The 15652-nt window shown below is 40.4% G+C and overlaps 1 protein-coding gene across 1 annotated transcript in view; it reads left to right on the top strand.

The window, feature by feature from the left end:
* The first annotated feature begins 1151 nt into the window (after positions 1–1151).
* LOC117813322 (gamma-aminobutyric acid receptor subunit beta-2-like) overlaps positions 1152–15652 on the top strand; it is a 196973-nt gene continuing 182472 nt past the window's right edge. The window contains exons 1-2 of the mRNA XM_034684479.1: positions 1152–1293; positions 4053–4137. Coding sequence (XP_034540370.1) covers positions 4118–4137 — 20 coding nt within the window. The 5' untranslated portion in view covers positions 1152–1293; positions 4053–4117. The remainder of the gene's footprint in view (positions 1294–4052; positions 4138–15652) is intronic.

Here is a 15652-nt window from a genome sequence, read left to right as displayed (position 1 = left end):
CCTCGCCCTCGTGCAGGTCTAATCGGAACAGGATGTTCCTCATCAAATTAACCAGGAAATATTTCATGAAATGAGGCTGGTCTGTATGTGAAGCCCACCGCCATGCAGCAGACAAGAGCGATGACACAGGAGGGTGTGGAGGCTAAATTCAGATCGGGGGTTTAACAGTTTCTCCCTGATGGCTTTGAATCAGAGAAAAGGGGCGCTCTAGTGAGGACACACACAAAAAAATGCTCTCTTCATGCCCTTAGAGTTAATAATGATGTCATGATTATTTAATATAATCAATAATATACATGTTTACATACAACCTTTCATATATTTCAATTTCCACCACATTGGAGACAAAAATATGCAGGGACTAAGTGTGGGAGGACCCTCAGACCCCCCCTCTTGTTACCTCTGAATCAATACATTGAAATGATCCCTAAGCGTGAGTACCAGGGTTTGAGAGGAGTCGCCCCTGCCCTCAAACAGCCTGAGTACGCCACTGCTCTACAGCTCCCTCCAGTGACTGCCTTCAATACAGGTCATAAACAAACCCCACCTTCTCCATGATGACAGATGGAACATGGGTCAAATAGAAAATTAAAGTACCCCTTAAATACATGTTCCTTCCACGTGTCCTCTCAAAGCAGGAAGTTCTTTTCATGCTGACTTATTCATTTCTCAGAGTTTGAATTTGTTCATTGACACTAAAGGTGGATTTATGGACAGCTCTGTTGACAGATGTGTTCTCCTGGAGGAGGAATGCAAAGACAAACATACCTGTAGCTTCACTCTTCACAATCAGGGGAAGGGAGGCCTCCACATTCATGCACAGTTTGTAAACCTTTGGAGCTCAACTCTTCAGAGATGTAAAGCTTTCTCAGTTTAGTATTTTCTTTGTGTTGTTTATCTTTGATTTTGTAGGTCTATCTTGTGTTTCATGTCTTGTTTCCCTCCTCTCTGTATTAGTTCAGTTATCCTAATGTCTTCCTGATCCATGTCTTGTGTTGTATTCCTTGTGTGTATTTTCTGAATCAAGTCAAATGTGTTTCCTGTTTTATTTTGAAGGTCTCACTCCCTGTGTGTCTGCTTTAGTTTTACTTCCTGTCTGTGTGTTTCTCTCCTCGTTAGTCTCACCTGTGTCCTCACCTGTAGCTCGTTACTGAGTGTCTCTGTGTGTTCCTCCCTTGTGTTGTTGGATCATCACATGTTCCCTGTGATTTCTGTGTTTACCTCCTCCTCCTCCTCCTGGGGGTTCCCTCATGTTCTGGATGTTGTGGATTTTATTTTTCTTGGACTTGTAGAGTAAGTTTTTGTTTGACCTTTTGATCTTTTAGTCTGCATGTGTGTCCTCCCTCCTTTGTTTCCTTTCCTCCCTCATGTGTCCCTCACAGGTTCCAGCCAGAGAGCTTTCTGTTTGTATGTTAAGTCTGAACTCTCTGGATTGTAAAACAATGAGCTCTCTCTTTGTTTTTAAAATTACACTTCAGACTTACCTTTCTAATCTGGCTTTTAAATTGGAGTAAATTATTTTAAGCCCTGGGCTGTTTTAGGATTATTATAACCATTACATCATTCAAATCCCAACTCAAAACTCACCTGTTCAAACTGGCATATTCACTCTAAACTGGACTCTCTGCACCTCACTAGTTTTTAGTTTTTATTTATTACTTTTTGTTTGTTTGTTTTTATGATGTTTTAATGAGTAGTTTTTATGATCTGTAAGGTGACCTTGGGTGATCTGAAAGGCGCCCAAAATAAAATGTATTATTATTATTATTATAACCATTGTTTTAGAATCCTTTTAATTTAAATTATATTCAATCATATATACTTTGTTATTGTATTGTATTTTTAAAATGTATTTTATTTAAGTATCTGATTTATTTTCCTGTATTGATCTTATTCTATTTATCTGATTCTGTTATATTTCATATAATTGTATTTAATTTCTCTGGTATTATGTTATTTAATATCTATTTATAATGTTGTTTTATTTATCTGGTGTATATGTCTGAATTTATTTTATTAACTATTATGATGATTGTATTTGATTTTTCTGATATTCATCAGATTTTATTTTATTGATTTCATAAAACAATTGTATTCTATTTTATTTTCTGGTATGTATTTGATTTTATTTTATTATACTGATTTTATATTTCTAGTATTTATGTTATTTTTTATCATTGTAATGATTTTCTAAATTTTCTGGTGTATATATCTGAATTTATTGTATTGACTTAATTATAAAGATTTTAGTTTTAATTAATTTTTTGGGTTTTTATCTGAATTTATTTCATTTATTTTTCTGCTATTTATCTCAATGTATTTATTGATTGTATTTTAATTAATTTAATTTAATTTTTCTGGTATTTATCTGAATTTATTAAATTAAAATGATTTTCTTTCATTTTGTTTATTTATTTTATTGTTTTTATTATTTAGTTTTATTTCCTCTACCTTGTATTGTCCCCGTATCATTTTACCTTCTTCTGTTTTCTGTCTCTGTTTGTTTGTGAAACACTTTGTGCTGCATGCTTCAATGTTTGAAAGGTGCTCTGTAAATACAAATGAGTTAAGCTTGTTTCTACCCAATGTGATGGATGAATGTTACAAAGAAATCACTGATTTTAACACAAGCTCCGTCTCTGAAAGAAGTTGAATCCTCAGATTTAAAGGAGGCCCTGATGACTTCCCTGGCCTCCCCTTTCCTTATTTTTCATGAAGTCAAATCCCTCCAAACTGAAAATCTGAGCTCATTTTCTTCCTTTATTTGAATCATCATCTCTCTTTTTGTTGATTCCCTTTTAGTTATTTTATTCTACACCCAGCAGTGTACTTCCATCCTGCAGACATCCCCCCTGCTGCTGTGTGAGCAGTGTTTTCCTCCCACAGAACTCTCACATCAGTTAAAATGTTATCCCTCTCCACGCACAGGTAAAGATGTTTGATGTTGATTAATGTTTTCATCAACCTGAAGAGCAATCTCACCCTGTTCAGAATTATTTAGCAACAAGTGACAGTTAAGAAGTCACTCCAGCTGAGATGAGCTCCTTTTAGACCTCATTTACATTTCACACACTGACACATTGCATAATATCTCTAAACACCAAGGATGTTCTTCTTCAGTTGATAAAAGATGGAGCGAACAGAGACCCTGAAAGCCTCGCCGGCTCTCCAGAACACTTCAGGCCTGCACATTTTCCCTGATATTCAACAACTGAAATGTGATCCTCCTGGTGCTCGCTGCTTCACATGGAGTGAGGGCTCGTAAGCATTGTTTCATGCACTGTACCGCCACTAGGCAGCAAATGGAAATTGGAGATCCGTGTGTGTGCATGACACCACTTACATCCTTCAGAGGGAAAGGAGATGGAACCAAATGAAATGAGTCGGCCGGCACCTCCGCACAAAACGCCACTACAGCTGCGACTGTCTCTGTGTGCTTCTGTCACATGCAGGGAGAGGAGCGCCGCAGAGAGCCAGAGTGTGACTCCCATCTGTGTGGCTCTCAGTGTTCTGGGTTATTGGCTGGTTGTGTTCCTTCTCCAGCAGCAGCTTGCCATGTCAGGCACGAGAGAGCTGCATGTGCGCCCCTTTTATTTATTCATCTTTTATCTAAATCCCCTATTCCCCTCTCTCTGACTCTACTTATAATTTCTCTCTCTGCTTCTCTCAGTTCAGTCCTCTCACCTCTCCATCTTCCAAGCTTCGCCTTCTCACCTTCCTCCTCTTTACCTCTCCTTCCTTCTCCCCTTCCATCTGTCGCTCTGTCTTCCTCTCTCCTGCGTTGACAGTGTGGAAAGTTGATGAATCAGACTGCATGTGACAGTCTGGCATTTGAGTGAATCTGATGTGGTTTATGGTTCCTGCTGACAGCGCTGTGGAAATCATTCACAGTGGAGGAGCACTGAGAGCACAGCTGCTCTTTGCCCCAGCTACCCTTGATGTGTGCTTACTTGTGCATGTGTTGCATTTTGTGGGTGTGTGTGTGTGTAAACGATTTCTTCTCGGGTCAAAGTTCAGCAGAATAAGCCATCTTCCTATTTCTCTGCCTGCAGGTGCCGTCCTGCTGTTTCTGGAAGGATTCACATCATCAGGAAGGAGAGAGCTGAAGAGGACGTCCATGTCTTCATGTGGGAACAGGTAGGTGTGCACCAAAGTCATGCTACACAGTGGATATATGGCAGAAGATCTTTAGAATGAGGTGGGCAAGACTAAAACAGTCCTCTTCTTGCATTATATGACACTATACTACAAAATTCAGTGCACAGTGTGAAAGTCCAAAATCAGTGAATACTCTTTTATTGCGTGCTATTTTGTCCCTTTCTGCACACCGTAGTAAAACCACTGCAGTGTCTTCCTTCTTCCTGCTGCTGCTGTCATTTTTTAAGACTACATTATTCTGATTTTCTTACTTTATATGAAACTATAGAATACATTTCATGGCACCATGCAATGAAACTCAAAATTATTGGGTTATATTTTCAATCACATGCCATTTTGGTCCTCTCAGCACACCGTAGTTTAGCCGCTGCAGTGTCTTCCTGCTGCTGCTGCTGCTGTCGTGATTTAAAATCAAAATATTCTATTTCTTTTACATTATATCAAACTGGAATATAAAATTCAGGCACGATCTGATCAATATTCAAAATGATTGGGTCATTTTTTGTCAATTGCATGCTATTTTGGTCCTCTCAGCACACCGTAGTTTAGCCGCCTCAGTGTCTTCCTGCTTCCTGCTGCTGCTGTCATTTTTTATTTAGACTGAAATATTCCCTTTTTCTTGGATTATATTGTTTTGGAAAGTTTCTGATTCTTGAAGGACAAAGTAACTCAGAGCAAGTACTTGTCTTTCTTTGTCATTTATTCCTGTAAGAAGGAGAGTTTCACAACAACAGTCATCATAGACAGTCAGAGAGAGAATCCAGGAGACATTTAAACACCTTCTAACATTTGACATGTTTTGCACATGCAGTATTACACGTGAACTTCTACCTTCATCTCCCCTCTGGGGTGAAGGCTTCTCACATCTTCTGTTTCTCTTATCACACTAAAGGCATCGGAGTGAAGGCAGGTTGAGCTTCAGTTATGCTACAAACAGCAGCTCTCTGTGGTGTAGGTTAGACAACAGGGACACAAAGTGGCAGGAGTTAATCAGCAGTGTTCCTCTTGAAACAACAGCATAAAGTCCATAATCAATGAGTCGGTTTTTTCAATCTCATGTTATTTTGTCCCTTTCTGCACACTGTAGTTAAGCAGCTGCAGTGTCTTCCTGCTTCCTGCTGCTGCTGTCACTTTTTAAAAACTAAAATGATCTCATTTTCTTGCATTATATAAAACTTCAGTATACAATTCTACACAAAATGTAATGAAAGTCCAAAATGAATGAAGGTACTTTTTCCATTGCATGCTTTTTTGTCCCTTTTGGCACACCACAGTTAAGCCAACCAAGTGTCTGTTTGCCTCCTGCTGCTGAAACTAATAATACCCCTCCGCTTTTGAGTCAAACGTCATACACACTTCTATCGCTAACAGAACGGAAAGATAACAACAAAGTACTTTAGGTTTAAGTTTGAGTTACCACCTACCTGTGAAGCAGACAGGTGCAGCTAATCAGGCTGATGACGATCACATCTCAAGATGTTCAGGATTTCAGAATGTACATGATGTGTCTGTTTTTAGAAGTGTTTCACTTTACAGTTTGGGATGTGGTTTGACCCCCTCCCCTTTACAGTGCAGACAATTAGAAAGATTACATTCATCAGAAAGTTAAAGTTACAGGTCACCTGTTGTAGACGCCCATATTTGGACCTTCCTGTTTCTATAATGCAAACCATCCTTTGGTTGTCATTTCAGTGATCTCCGGTCGATCCTTTCAGTATCTTTCTTTTTTATTTGTTGACCTTACTTTCATCAAACACCACACTTAAAGGAGCTTTAAGGTGTTTTTGTTAGTTTGTGCATTTACTGAAATGTGCTGCACATTTTGCACTTCTGCATTTTTCTTATTTTTAAAAATTAAAATAAAACACATTTCACAATAATCACTTTAAAGCTGAGAGAGCGCTGCGGTTTATTTGGATAACAAATTTAAAGTCAAGTTTTAGATTATATTCATACTGTCATATCTTTCATATTTTTTATTTTTCTATTTATTTTGTTATATTTTTGGGCGCTAAGGGAAGGAAAGCCAAGGAAAATGAATTTGAGGAAAGGAAATGAACATTATGGGAAGGAAAGGAGAGGAAAGGAAAGGAAATTATCACTAAGGGAAGGAAAGGAAAGGAAATGAGCACTAAAGGAAGGAAAAGAAACAAAATGAGCGCTAAGGAAGGAAAGCCAAGGAAAAGAAAGCTGAGGAGAGGAAATGAGCACTAAGGGAAGGAAAGGAAAGGAAGGAAATGATTGCTAAGGAAGGAAAGAAGAGGAATGAGTGCTAAGGGAAGGAAAGGAAATAATTGGTAAGGAAGGAAAGGAGAGGAAATGAGCACTAAGGGAGGAAAAGAAAGGAAATGAGCACAAGAAAAGGAAAGGAAATGATTGCTAAGGGAAGGAAAGGAGAGGAAATGAGAACCAAAGGAAGGAACGAAAGGAAATGTTTGCTAAGGGAAGGAGAAAGGAGAGGAATGATCACTAAGGGAAGGAAAGGAGAGGAAATGATCACTAAGGGAAGGAAAAAGGGGAGGAAATGATCGCTAAGGGAAGGAAAGGAGAGAAAGTGAGCACTAAAGGAAGGAACAGAAAGGAAATGATCACTAAGCGAAGGAAAGGAAAGGAAGGAAATGATCGCTAAGGGAAGGAAAGGAGAGGAAATGACACTAAGGGAAAGAAAGGAGAGGAAATGATCGCTAAGGGAAGGAAAGGAGAGGAAGTGAGCACTAAAGGAAGGAACAGAAAGGAATGATCACTAAGCGAAGGAAAGGAAAGGAAAGGAAATTATCGTAAGGGAGAGCGGGGGAAGACATGCAGTAGATGGTCGACCGGCTGGGAGTGAACCCGGACCTCTGTGATGAGGACTGTAGCCTCTGTATGTGGGGCGCTTAGACCGCTAGTTCACCAGCGCCCCAAAAGCTTCTTATTTTTAATATTGACTGAAAAACTGCTTTGAAATGAAAGATGATGGAATTGCAAACAAGCAATAATCACAGCAAGTAATACTTAATTTCAGTCATTAAAGTTGCTCTTATATACAATAAGTAAGGATATCAGAATATCAATAGAAAGAAGGAATAAGATATAAAAAGGAATGAAATAAAAATGATAAAAATTAAATTATGCACAAAAGCACAGGGGATGAATGCAATGTATACAAAGATCTTAAAGTGGTAAGGATATTGCACAGAATGAAATAAAATGCAATCCTTTGTGATTAATTATTGAAATTCAGCAATTAACCATGACTAAATATATTTTGACAGTTCTGATAAAATATTTAATTAAGAAGATGTTTTTACCCGAAGATCAGTGAAGTTTCTGAATAAACATATTTTCATGTGATCACTGAAGAAAACAAGCAGACGTCCTGCATACTGAGAGATGTATTCTTTGATGATTAATAAACCTGGAGGCCAAAAGTCATGCAACAATATGGAAACACTCTTAATAATATTTTTTAATAAATGCATGTTTTTATTCAACATTTTAATAGATCATGTGTGTGCAGAGCAGTAAAGCTCCCTGTCCTCTGCAGAACAATGAAACTAAAGTATTCTTGAACTGTAAATCTCTGCTGACCTGATCTAAACGAGCCGTGTTTTTAAAAAGAGCATTGATTCTGAAGTTGTGAAAGTCAGTCATTAAATCAGGATGAATCCATGGCTGCAATCCTGCCATCTTTGTTTATGCATGAGCATCTGTGCACACAAACGGAGACATTCCACCGTGTCAGTCTTTGTGTGCGTGCGGCTACTGTGGTGCACTCAAACTGTGATTTTCTCTGTGCGTGTATAAAAAACATATGGTGAGTCAGTGTGTAGGAGTGGAGCGCCCAGTGTGTCTGTGGGAGGAGGAGGGAGAGGGAGAGGAGGAGGAGAGGAGGCGGCTGGAAATAGAAGAGAGGATTCAGGTTGTGCAAATAGGTGGCACTCTACCCTTTTGTGATTGGCTATGGTGACCCAGACTGAGATGGGTCTGGGGCGCAGGCATTTGCATCCGAAGGGAACAGGAATTAGGTCATGAAAGTTGCTTTTTTTTCTCCCCCCTCCAGTCCTGTGGTTATTCCTGCCTGCTGGCTTCTGCCGCTCTCAGAGAGGAGGACTGAAAGGGAAGAGAGTGATGGAGTGATGGAGGGTGAGGGTGGAGGTAACACCACTCTGGGTGGGTGAATGGAGAGCTGACACTTCTGGGTTAAAGGATTCTTTCAGGACAGATTCTTACATTTAATGCAAATATAAAGTCAGATTTAAGGTTTTGGAGGTTTCCTCTTGTTGCACAGCTTTTCATCTGCACCAGGAGAAACACTGTGCATGATCATTTATTAGAGGTGGAATGATTAAAGGGCGATATTGGTTCATTTAGAACGATACGATCCAAAATGATTCAGTGACATTTCAGACAAAAATTCATCCAGTGTGTCTGTGAGATAAATCCCTTGATACTGGACAGTCCTAGACTCCTGTTGTTTCCTGTAAGAGAATCAGGTATACATTAATTGGATATAAACACACAAGTAAAAACAATTAATGGAAAATGCATTCACTTTCATTTGAATAAAGTGCAAACAACACTTCAGGTGAATTAACAGGAGGTCAACCTTTTACTTAACCTTACATCCTACACACAGAGAGGGACTTATTTAGAACGTCTGTCTTTGCAAAAGCAAAGTGTTTCTACTGGACCGCAATAATAATAATAATAAGAAGAAGAAAAGAAGAAGAAGAAGAAGAAGAAGAAGAAAGAAGAAAGAAGAAAAAGAAGAAAGAAGAGAAGGAAGAAGAAGAAAGAAGAGAAGAAGAAGAAGAGAAGAAAAAGAAGAAGAAGAAAGAAGAAAGAAGAAGAAGAAGAAAAGAAGAGAAGAAGAAGAAGAAGAAGAAGAAGAAAAGAAGAAGAAAAGAAGAAGAAGAAGAAGAAAAGAAGAAGAAGAAGAAGAAGAAGAGAGAAGAAGAAGAAGAAGAGAAGAAGAAGAAATTTTATTTGTAGAGCACTTTTCAAAACCAGGTTACAAAGTGCTTCACATGGGCAGCAACATAAAACAGGCTGATCATAAAATCACACAAGTCAAGATAAAGGAATAAAACATATTTTAAAAGACATAAAATTATCCTAAAAGAACTCTACAGGATGAAATTCTTTTAAAATCTATTTCTTAAGAAGGTTAAAATAAAATAAAGTCAGATAAAATCAGGAAAGGCTCTGTGATAAAAGTCTGTTTTAAGAAGGGATTTAAAAGAGCTCACTGACTCAGCAGACCTGGTCTCCTCGGGCAGATGGTTCCAGAGAGTCTGACCCCTCACTGGGAGCGCCCCGTCCCCCTTTTGGTTTTGATAATAATTATAATACATTTTATTTAAAGGCGCCTTTCTCTGCACTCAAGGACACTGCACAAATACATATATAGACATACATGAATTTACATTAAAGGAAACAAAATCAAAATCAAAATGAAAACAATCTAAACTGTCAAAGTGGTAAGAACATAGAAACAATAAAAAGTAGCAGGGTAATTGGTGTGTTTTCATTTTAGGACTTTGAATGAACAGTAAACCTCTGCCTGAGGATCTCAATGCACACGTCAGCTCATAGGGTGTTAAAGGTCTGCTGTATAGCTCAGAGTAAGACCATGCAGGGCTTTAAAAGTAATCAGTCAAATCTTAAAATCAATTCTGAAATATACAGGGAGCTGAAACCAGAGAGATGTGGTTGAACTTTTTGGTTCTGGTTAAAATTCTGGAGAACTTCTTGCGTGGTGATGACGTCACAGACAGGCAGCCTGAATTGAGTAACGTTTATCATCTTTATAATTAAAAGTGTAAAAAAACAAACACATCCATATAAAGTCTGCTGTGCTTAAATCACATGAGTTATATCCTAGTATCCATACAATCCATTTATTACCTTTTAAAACGATGTTAGATCCATATATGTCGTCCTGAAGGCCAACTAGCCGAGCACAGATCGATGTAGTGGATGAATCGTTACACTCCGATCATTAATACCTGCTACTGTGTCACTGAATGTCCATCAACACTCACCCATTCATAGCACACAACACAGAGGGAATTATATAAGTGTGTGAGTCACTGACTGAAGCACCATGTCACTCCCAGCAATCCTCTCTGCTAACTGGGAGCAGGGGAGTCTCATTTATTGTGTGCGGCAGCACTCATGTGTGAAATGAGAATGATTGTCTTCGCGTGTGGTTAATGTAATAATTCAACGGGATAGATTCAACCTTAATAACTATCTGCATGAACACAGAGATTAATAATCGTGCAGAAATTGAATTTTCTGCGTCTGTAAAGATGAAGAAGTTCCTCCCTCGTATGTCGTGTAATTAAAATGGAGGCAATAATGAGAACGAACAGAGATTCCATCTCCACCTTTACAACAAAGACTGTGCCTTTCCTTTCTTTTCCTTCCCTTAGCGCTCATTTCCTCTCCTTTCCTTCCCTTAGCGATAATTTCCTTTCCTTTCCTTTCCTTCCTTTCCTTAGCGCTCATTTCCTCTCCTTTCCTTCCCTTAGCGATCATTTCCTCTCCTTTCCTTTCCTCAGCTTTCCTTTCCTTGGCTTTCCTTTCCTTAGCGCTCATTTCCTTTGCTTTCCTTCCCTTGGCGATCATTTCCTCTCCTTTGCGCTCATTTCCTCTCCTTTCCTTCCCTTAGCAATCATTTCCTTTCCTTAGCGCTCATTTCCTCATCTTTCCTTCCCTTAGCAATCATTTCCTTTCCTTAGCTTTCTTTTCCTTGGCTTTCCTTCCCTTAGCGCTCATTTCCTCTCCTTTCCTTCCCTTAGCGCTCATTTCCTTTCCTTTCCTTCCCTTAGCGCTCATTTCCTCTCCTTTCCTTCCCTTAGCGCTCATTTCCTCTCCTTTCCTTCCCTTAGCGCTCATTTCCATTCCTTTCCTTCCCTTAGCGCTCATTTCCTTTCCTTTCCTTTCCTTAGCGCTCATTTCCTTTCCTTTCCTTCCCTTAGCGCTCATTTCCTTTCCTCAGCTTTCCTTCCCTTAGCTTCTTTTTCCTCTCCTTTCCTTGGCTCTCTTTCCTTCCCTTCGGCCAAATCCCACCAGATCTGATCGGTTTCTATTCTAGTCAATGTGTTAACTTCCACTGGATCCGCTCTGTTGCGTTCCGGCTGCGTCTCTGATCCAGCAGGTCTGAGTCCTCCGGATCAGATCCACTAGACTTCTATTTGTGCCGGATGCCGGAGCACGACGCATCAATCTCAACAGAGCAGATGGAGCGGGACAGGAAGTCAGGTTTCACCAAAACCAAATGAAAACATCCGGTTAATTTTCAGAATAAAACACTCTGTGTTATCACCAGATCGTATTTCACTTAACTACAACAACAAACCAAAGTCATGATGAGCGGAGCCAGGCCTGGAGTCAACAGGTCAGAGGTTTTCAGAGGACCAGAAAGACAAACATGAGGAGACTTGGTCACATGACTCCAGCTGTCTGGAGGTCCTGGACGAGAGAGCACAGACATGGATCTGGTGTGAAAGGTCTCCATGAATGCTCAGTGAAGAAGACATATACTCTGTTTATATATATATATACATACTCTGTCTTTATTGAACATAGTTTTATACAATCCTGCTGGGAGAAGAAGTGAGTATGGGCTTGTTTACTAACAGGGGATACATTTCCTGAAGAGTGTTTTCTTGTTTCTTTTGCACTCAAACAGCCTTCCTCATGATGATAGAACTAATAAAGGGGGAAATGTAGAGCAACTAAAATACTAAAATAGAAAAGTTGAGGTCATTCAGATTAGTACACATGATAAAACAAAGTGCAGCTGATCATCAAGCAGGGGGAAACAGTTAGAATACAAAGAGCAAACTTACAGAAATGATCATATTCACAAAATATACACATCAAATAATAATGTGTAGCATTCATCGTCTTCTAGAGTCAAATGAAAACAGAGAATAACAGCGGCTCAGTGAAACATCGTCACAGCAGATCACAGGAGGGCAGATCACGGCCGCGCTCGCCATCAGAAACACAATCCTATATTCCATGGAGTTCACAACCTTTTACATTCAACAACCCTAACAAGCACAGGAAAGGTCCGAGGTCATGCAAGTGCAGTTCTCGTGGTGGAGCCATGGCGCTGAGCAGCGAGGCCCAGGGGGGGTCAGGGGGGGCAGATCGGTCAGGTCAGACCAGCTAAGTCCTCAATCACACGAGCACACACCCAGACACCTACGGTCTTCTCTTGAGTTTATCCTGGAGGTGGGAGGTTGTTGAAGTTTCAGATCCATCAGGGTGGTTTTTTGCAAGTTCACTTGAAGTCAGGTTCCCTTCACAGAGAGCTGAAACGTCCCAGAGACAGAGCAGGGAGGAGGAAGGAGGTGAACGAAGGAGAGCGAGTGGAAGGATACAAAGACAGTTCATAGAGTGTGACGCTGCTGTTCTTTTAGTCCTGTGGTGCACACATGGAAGAAAACATGCAACAACAGGCCGTGGAAGGATCCCTCAGCGCCGTCAGGAGCTCGGACTCCAACGTGTTTTTCAATTTATCAAAAATTTAAAAGTCCAAACTTTGCACATAAAATATCCTTATCACATTTTAACATCCTAACCCTAGTCACACATGAACCATAGTTTCCATGCACAGGTATTGTACAAAAGGAGAATTTAAAAATCCTTGGCACTGGATGTCATCTGAGGTTTTTTGCACAATAGTCAAATGTGGATGTTCTTGTTTGGCGACAGAGTTCCTCTCCTGGTGCTTGAAAAGCTTTGCATCTTCAAAGATTGGTTCTAAGCATTGGATCCAAACCCTGGGAGTCCGACCAGAGGCCATATGCATTTTTTTTTTTTTTTACTGCATTGCATATTTTGATTCTCTGAAAAAAGTCCATGATGCAACATTTTAATCATGCATTATTTATCTATCATGGGGTTTTTGTTGAATTCAGCTCTTCTGTGTTGTGTGTTTGAAATCTAAAGTGCTCATAACAAAAACATGGATATATATACACAACAGAGAGAGAGAGAGAGCTTCCTTTAAAAGGTTAACACACATCATGTTCAGCTTCACACTCTGCAGAATTAAAAACCAACAACCAAGGATGAGGAAGTGTGTGTTTCTCTTAAGGAGTGTCATCTTTTACAGCAGTGTGCCGCTTTTTCATTCCCCTGCGTTCACAGACGGCTTTAACGAGAACATCTGCACGGATGATGGATGTCATGAGGAAGCAAACACACACACGCGCGCACACACACACATACATCAGCTTATATATAGAAACCACATGGCTTAAACATGTTACCCTCTCTGCTTAATTGGAAATGGTGTGTAATGGAATGCAAATCCACACAAGTGGATTAATGAATGTTTTTGGCGTTGGGGGTAATTGATGATGATAGCTTTAGGTTTCTATATTTTGCTGCTTTCATAATGAAAGCAGACGCCTGAGCTGTCAACTCCAGGATTAATTGGCAACCGGTGTAGGGATGCTTTAACTTCAATTAACTGACTACAATAAACAGCAACAATACACAAGGAAACGATGACAGTGTGAGGACACAGAGGCTTAAACCTCCTGCAGGAGAGGAGACATGAGAGTGAAGCAGAGGGTTAACTCTTTCTTCTTCTCTAATGCATGTGACCGTGTTATACATCTTCCAGCTTCAGCTCATGTTTAATATCTGGTGCAACTTGCATATTCTATTTCTGGAGGCAGGTGTTTCTGAGAGATCACAACTTCAGGATTTCTGATTAAATCAGGCGCTGACGTCTGGATGAATCTCCAGGGTGAGAGAGGAGAACGTGGAGGACTAGGAGTGTGGATCATTAGCATGTGTGCACGTTTCAGAGCTTGTTTTGGATGTTTCATTCCACTCTCTCCTTCTTGTGGCCCTGTCACACCTTGATGATTTAGCCGGCGCAGTTAGAGGTACGTTTGTATAAGTTAAAAGGACGATGAAGGCAAGTAAGTCAAAACATTTGGGGCATGCACAATAGAGCTGTAGTCGGGCATTAAAAGTTAGACCTGACCTGAGCCTGACAGGATTCTGCCCAAACCCGTTTACAGCCCGACTGCCCTGACATGATTCAGTACTGATCTGGCTAATGTTGCTAGTTTTGATGGTCTGTTGATCTTCCACCAGCCAAGAACATCAGTTTCATCTTCCATGACGGTCGTTTAATGTAGAGAGATACCTCATCGTCTTCCCAGTCAGCTCTCTGTACATTTTCCCACTCGCTGGAGGATGAGCACGCTGTCTCTGCAGAGCTCTGGGTCTGGAGTCTCCACATCTCGTTGTGGACCTGCAGCACCGTGCAGAGCTTGCAGAAGAGAGCGGGCATGAGCGTGTACGGCCTCCCTGTCTGAGTGTGACAACATTCTCAGCTGGTTAAATGTTGTCCAGAGGAATGATGCGATCTTATGGAGGTCCTGGATTATCACTTTACATGCAAGTCCAGATTCACCTGAATGCTCATTTACCATGCAAGCCAGAGTCAGACCTGACAGGTTCGGGTTCAGGTTTGGGTTTGGACAAATACCTCCAGTTCTGATGCACAACATTTTTGGACGTATGTAGCATATGGATAAAATGTCTGGCATACTCCTGCCTTAAGTTGTAGGCGGAGTCCCCAGGAAATGCTGCATTCAAATGCATGCTAGTTTTCCGTGACTACTAACCCTAGCTTCAATCACCAATGAAGTGCATCTCATTTCAAAATGTATACATCGTCATTAGGGATGCACCGATCCTACTTTTTAGGTCCTGATATCGATACCTGGGCTTTGGTATCTGCCGATCCGATCCTGGTATTGATTTAACAACCTCTGTTCCTTAATGTGAGGATAGAATCATGTTTTGGTAACTTCAGGCTTTTCTGACTGGTGAACTGTACCTGGTTCCAAGTTAAACCAGAGGCTGGAATCCCTTCATTTCAAGGATCCGGATCAATCAAATCCAACAACCTGTCCGTTTTTCACACTTTGAATCCATTAATAGAAGGTTTCTTCCTCCTTTAACTTACCTATATTATCAGATAGAAGTGTACATAGTGTTATATATCTGGAATAGTTGCCATATTTTTATTTATTTTATTATTCTATTTTACCTGGAACCCCTCATCCAGGTCTACACCCTTCTCGCCCGCTACGCTCAGCCTCTGAAAGCGCCTAGTGCTTCCAGCACACAAGGCTCAAAATCAAACCACTAGCTGGACTCTTTCTTCTGTTGTCCCTAAATGGTGGAATGAATTGTCCAACTCCATTCGATCTGCAGAGTCCCTCTCTACTTTCAAAAGACAGCTAAAGACCCAGCTCTTTAGGAAGCACTATGCACTTAGCTAGACTGTTCTCCACTGTTGTCCCCAGGGGCAGATCATGTCTTCCAGCTACAGTTGACTCTCACTGTCCTGGTCTACTCTGGGACTCTGTGTTCAGGTCTGGAGTAACCCAGCACTTGGTACTTTGGTCATTATTGTGGTGATGTTAATTGTTGATGATGATAATGGAAGGTCTTAAATGGT

Source organism: Notolabrus celidotus, chromosome 5 (genome assembly GCF_009762535.1).
Source record: "Notolabrus celidotus isolate fNotCel1 chromosome 5, fNotCel1.pri, whole genome shotgun sequence".
Lineage (NCBI taxonomy): Eukaryota > Metazoa > Chordata > Actinopteri > Labriformes > Labridae > Notolabrus > Notolabrus celidotus.
Note: the sequence above shows the minus strand (reverse complement) of the source record. Positions and strands in the feature narration are given on the sequence as shown.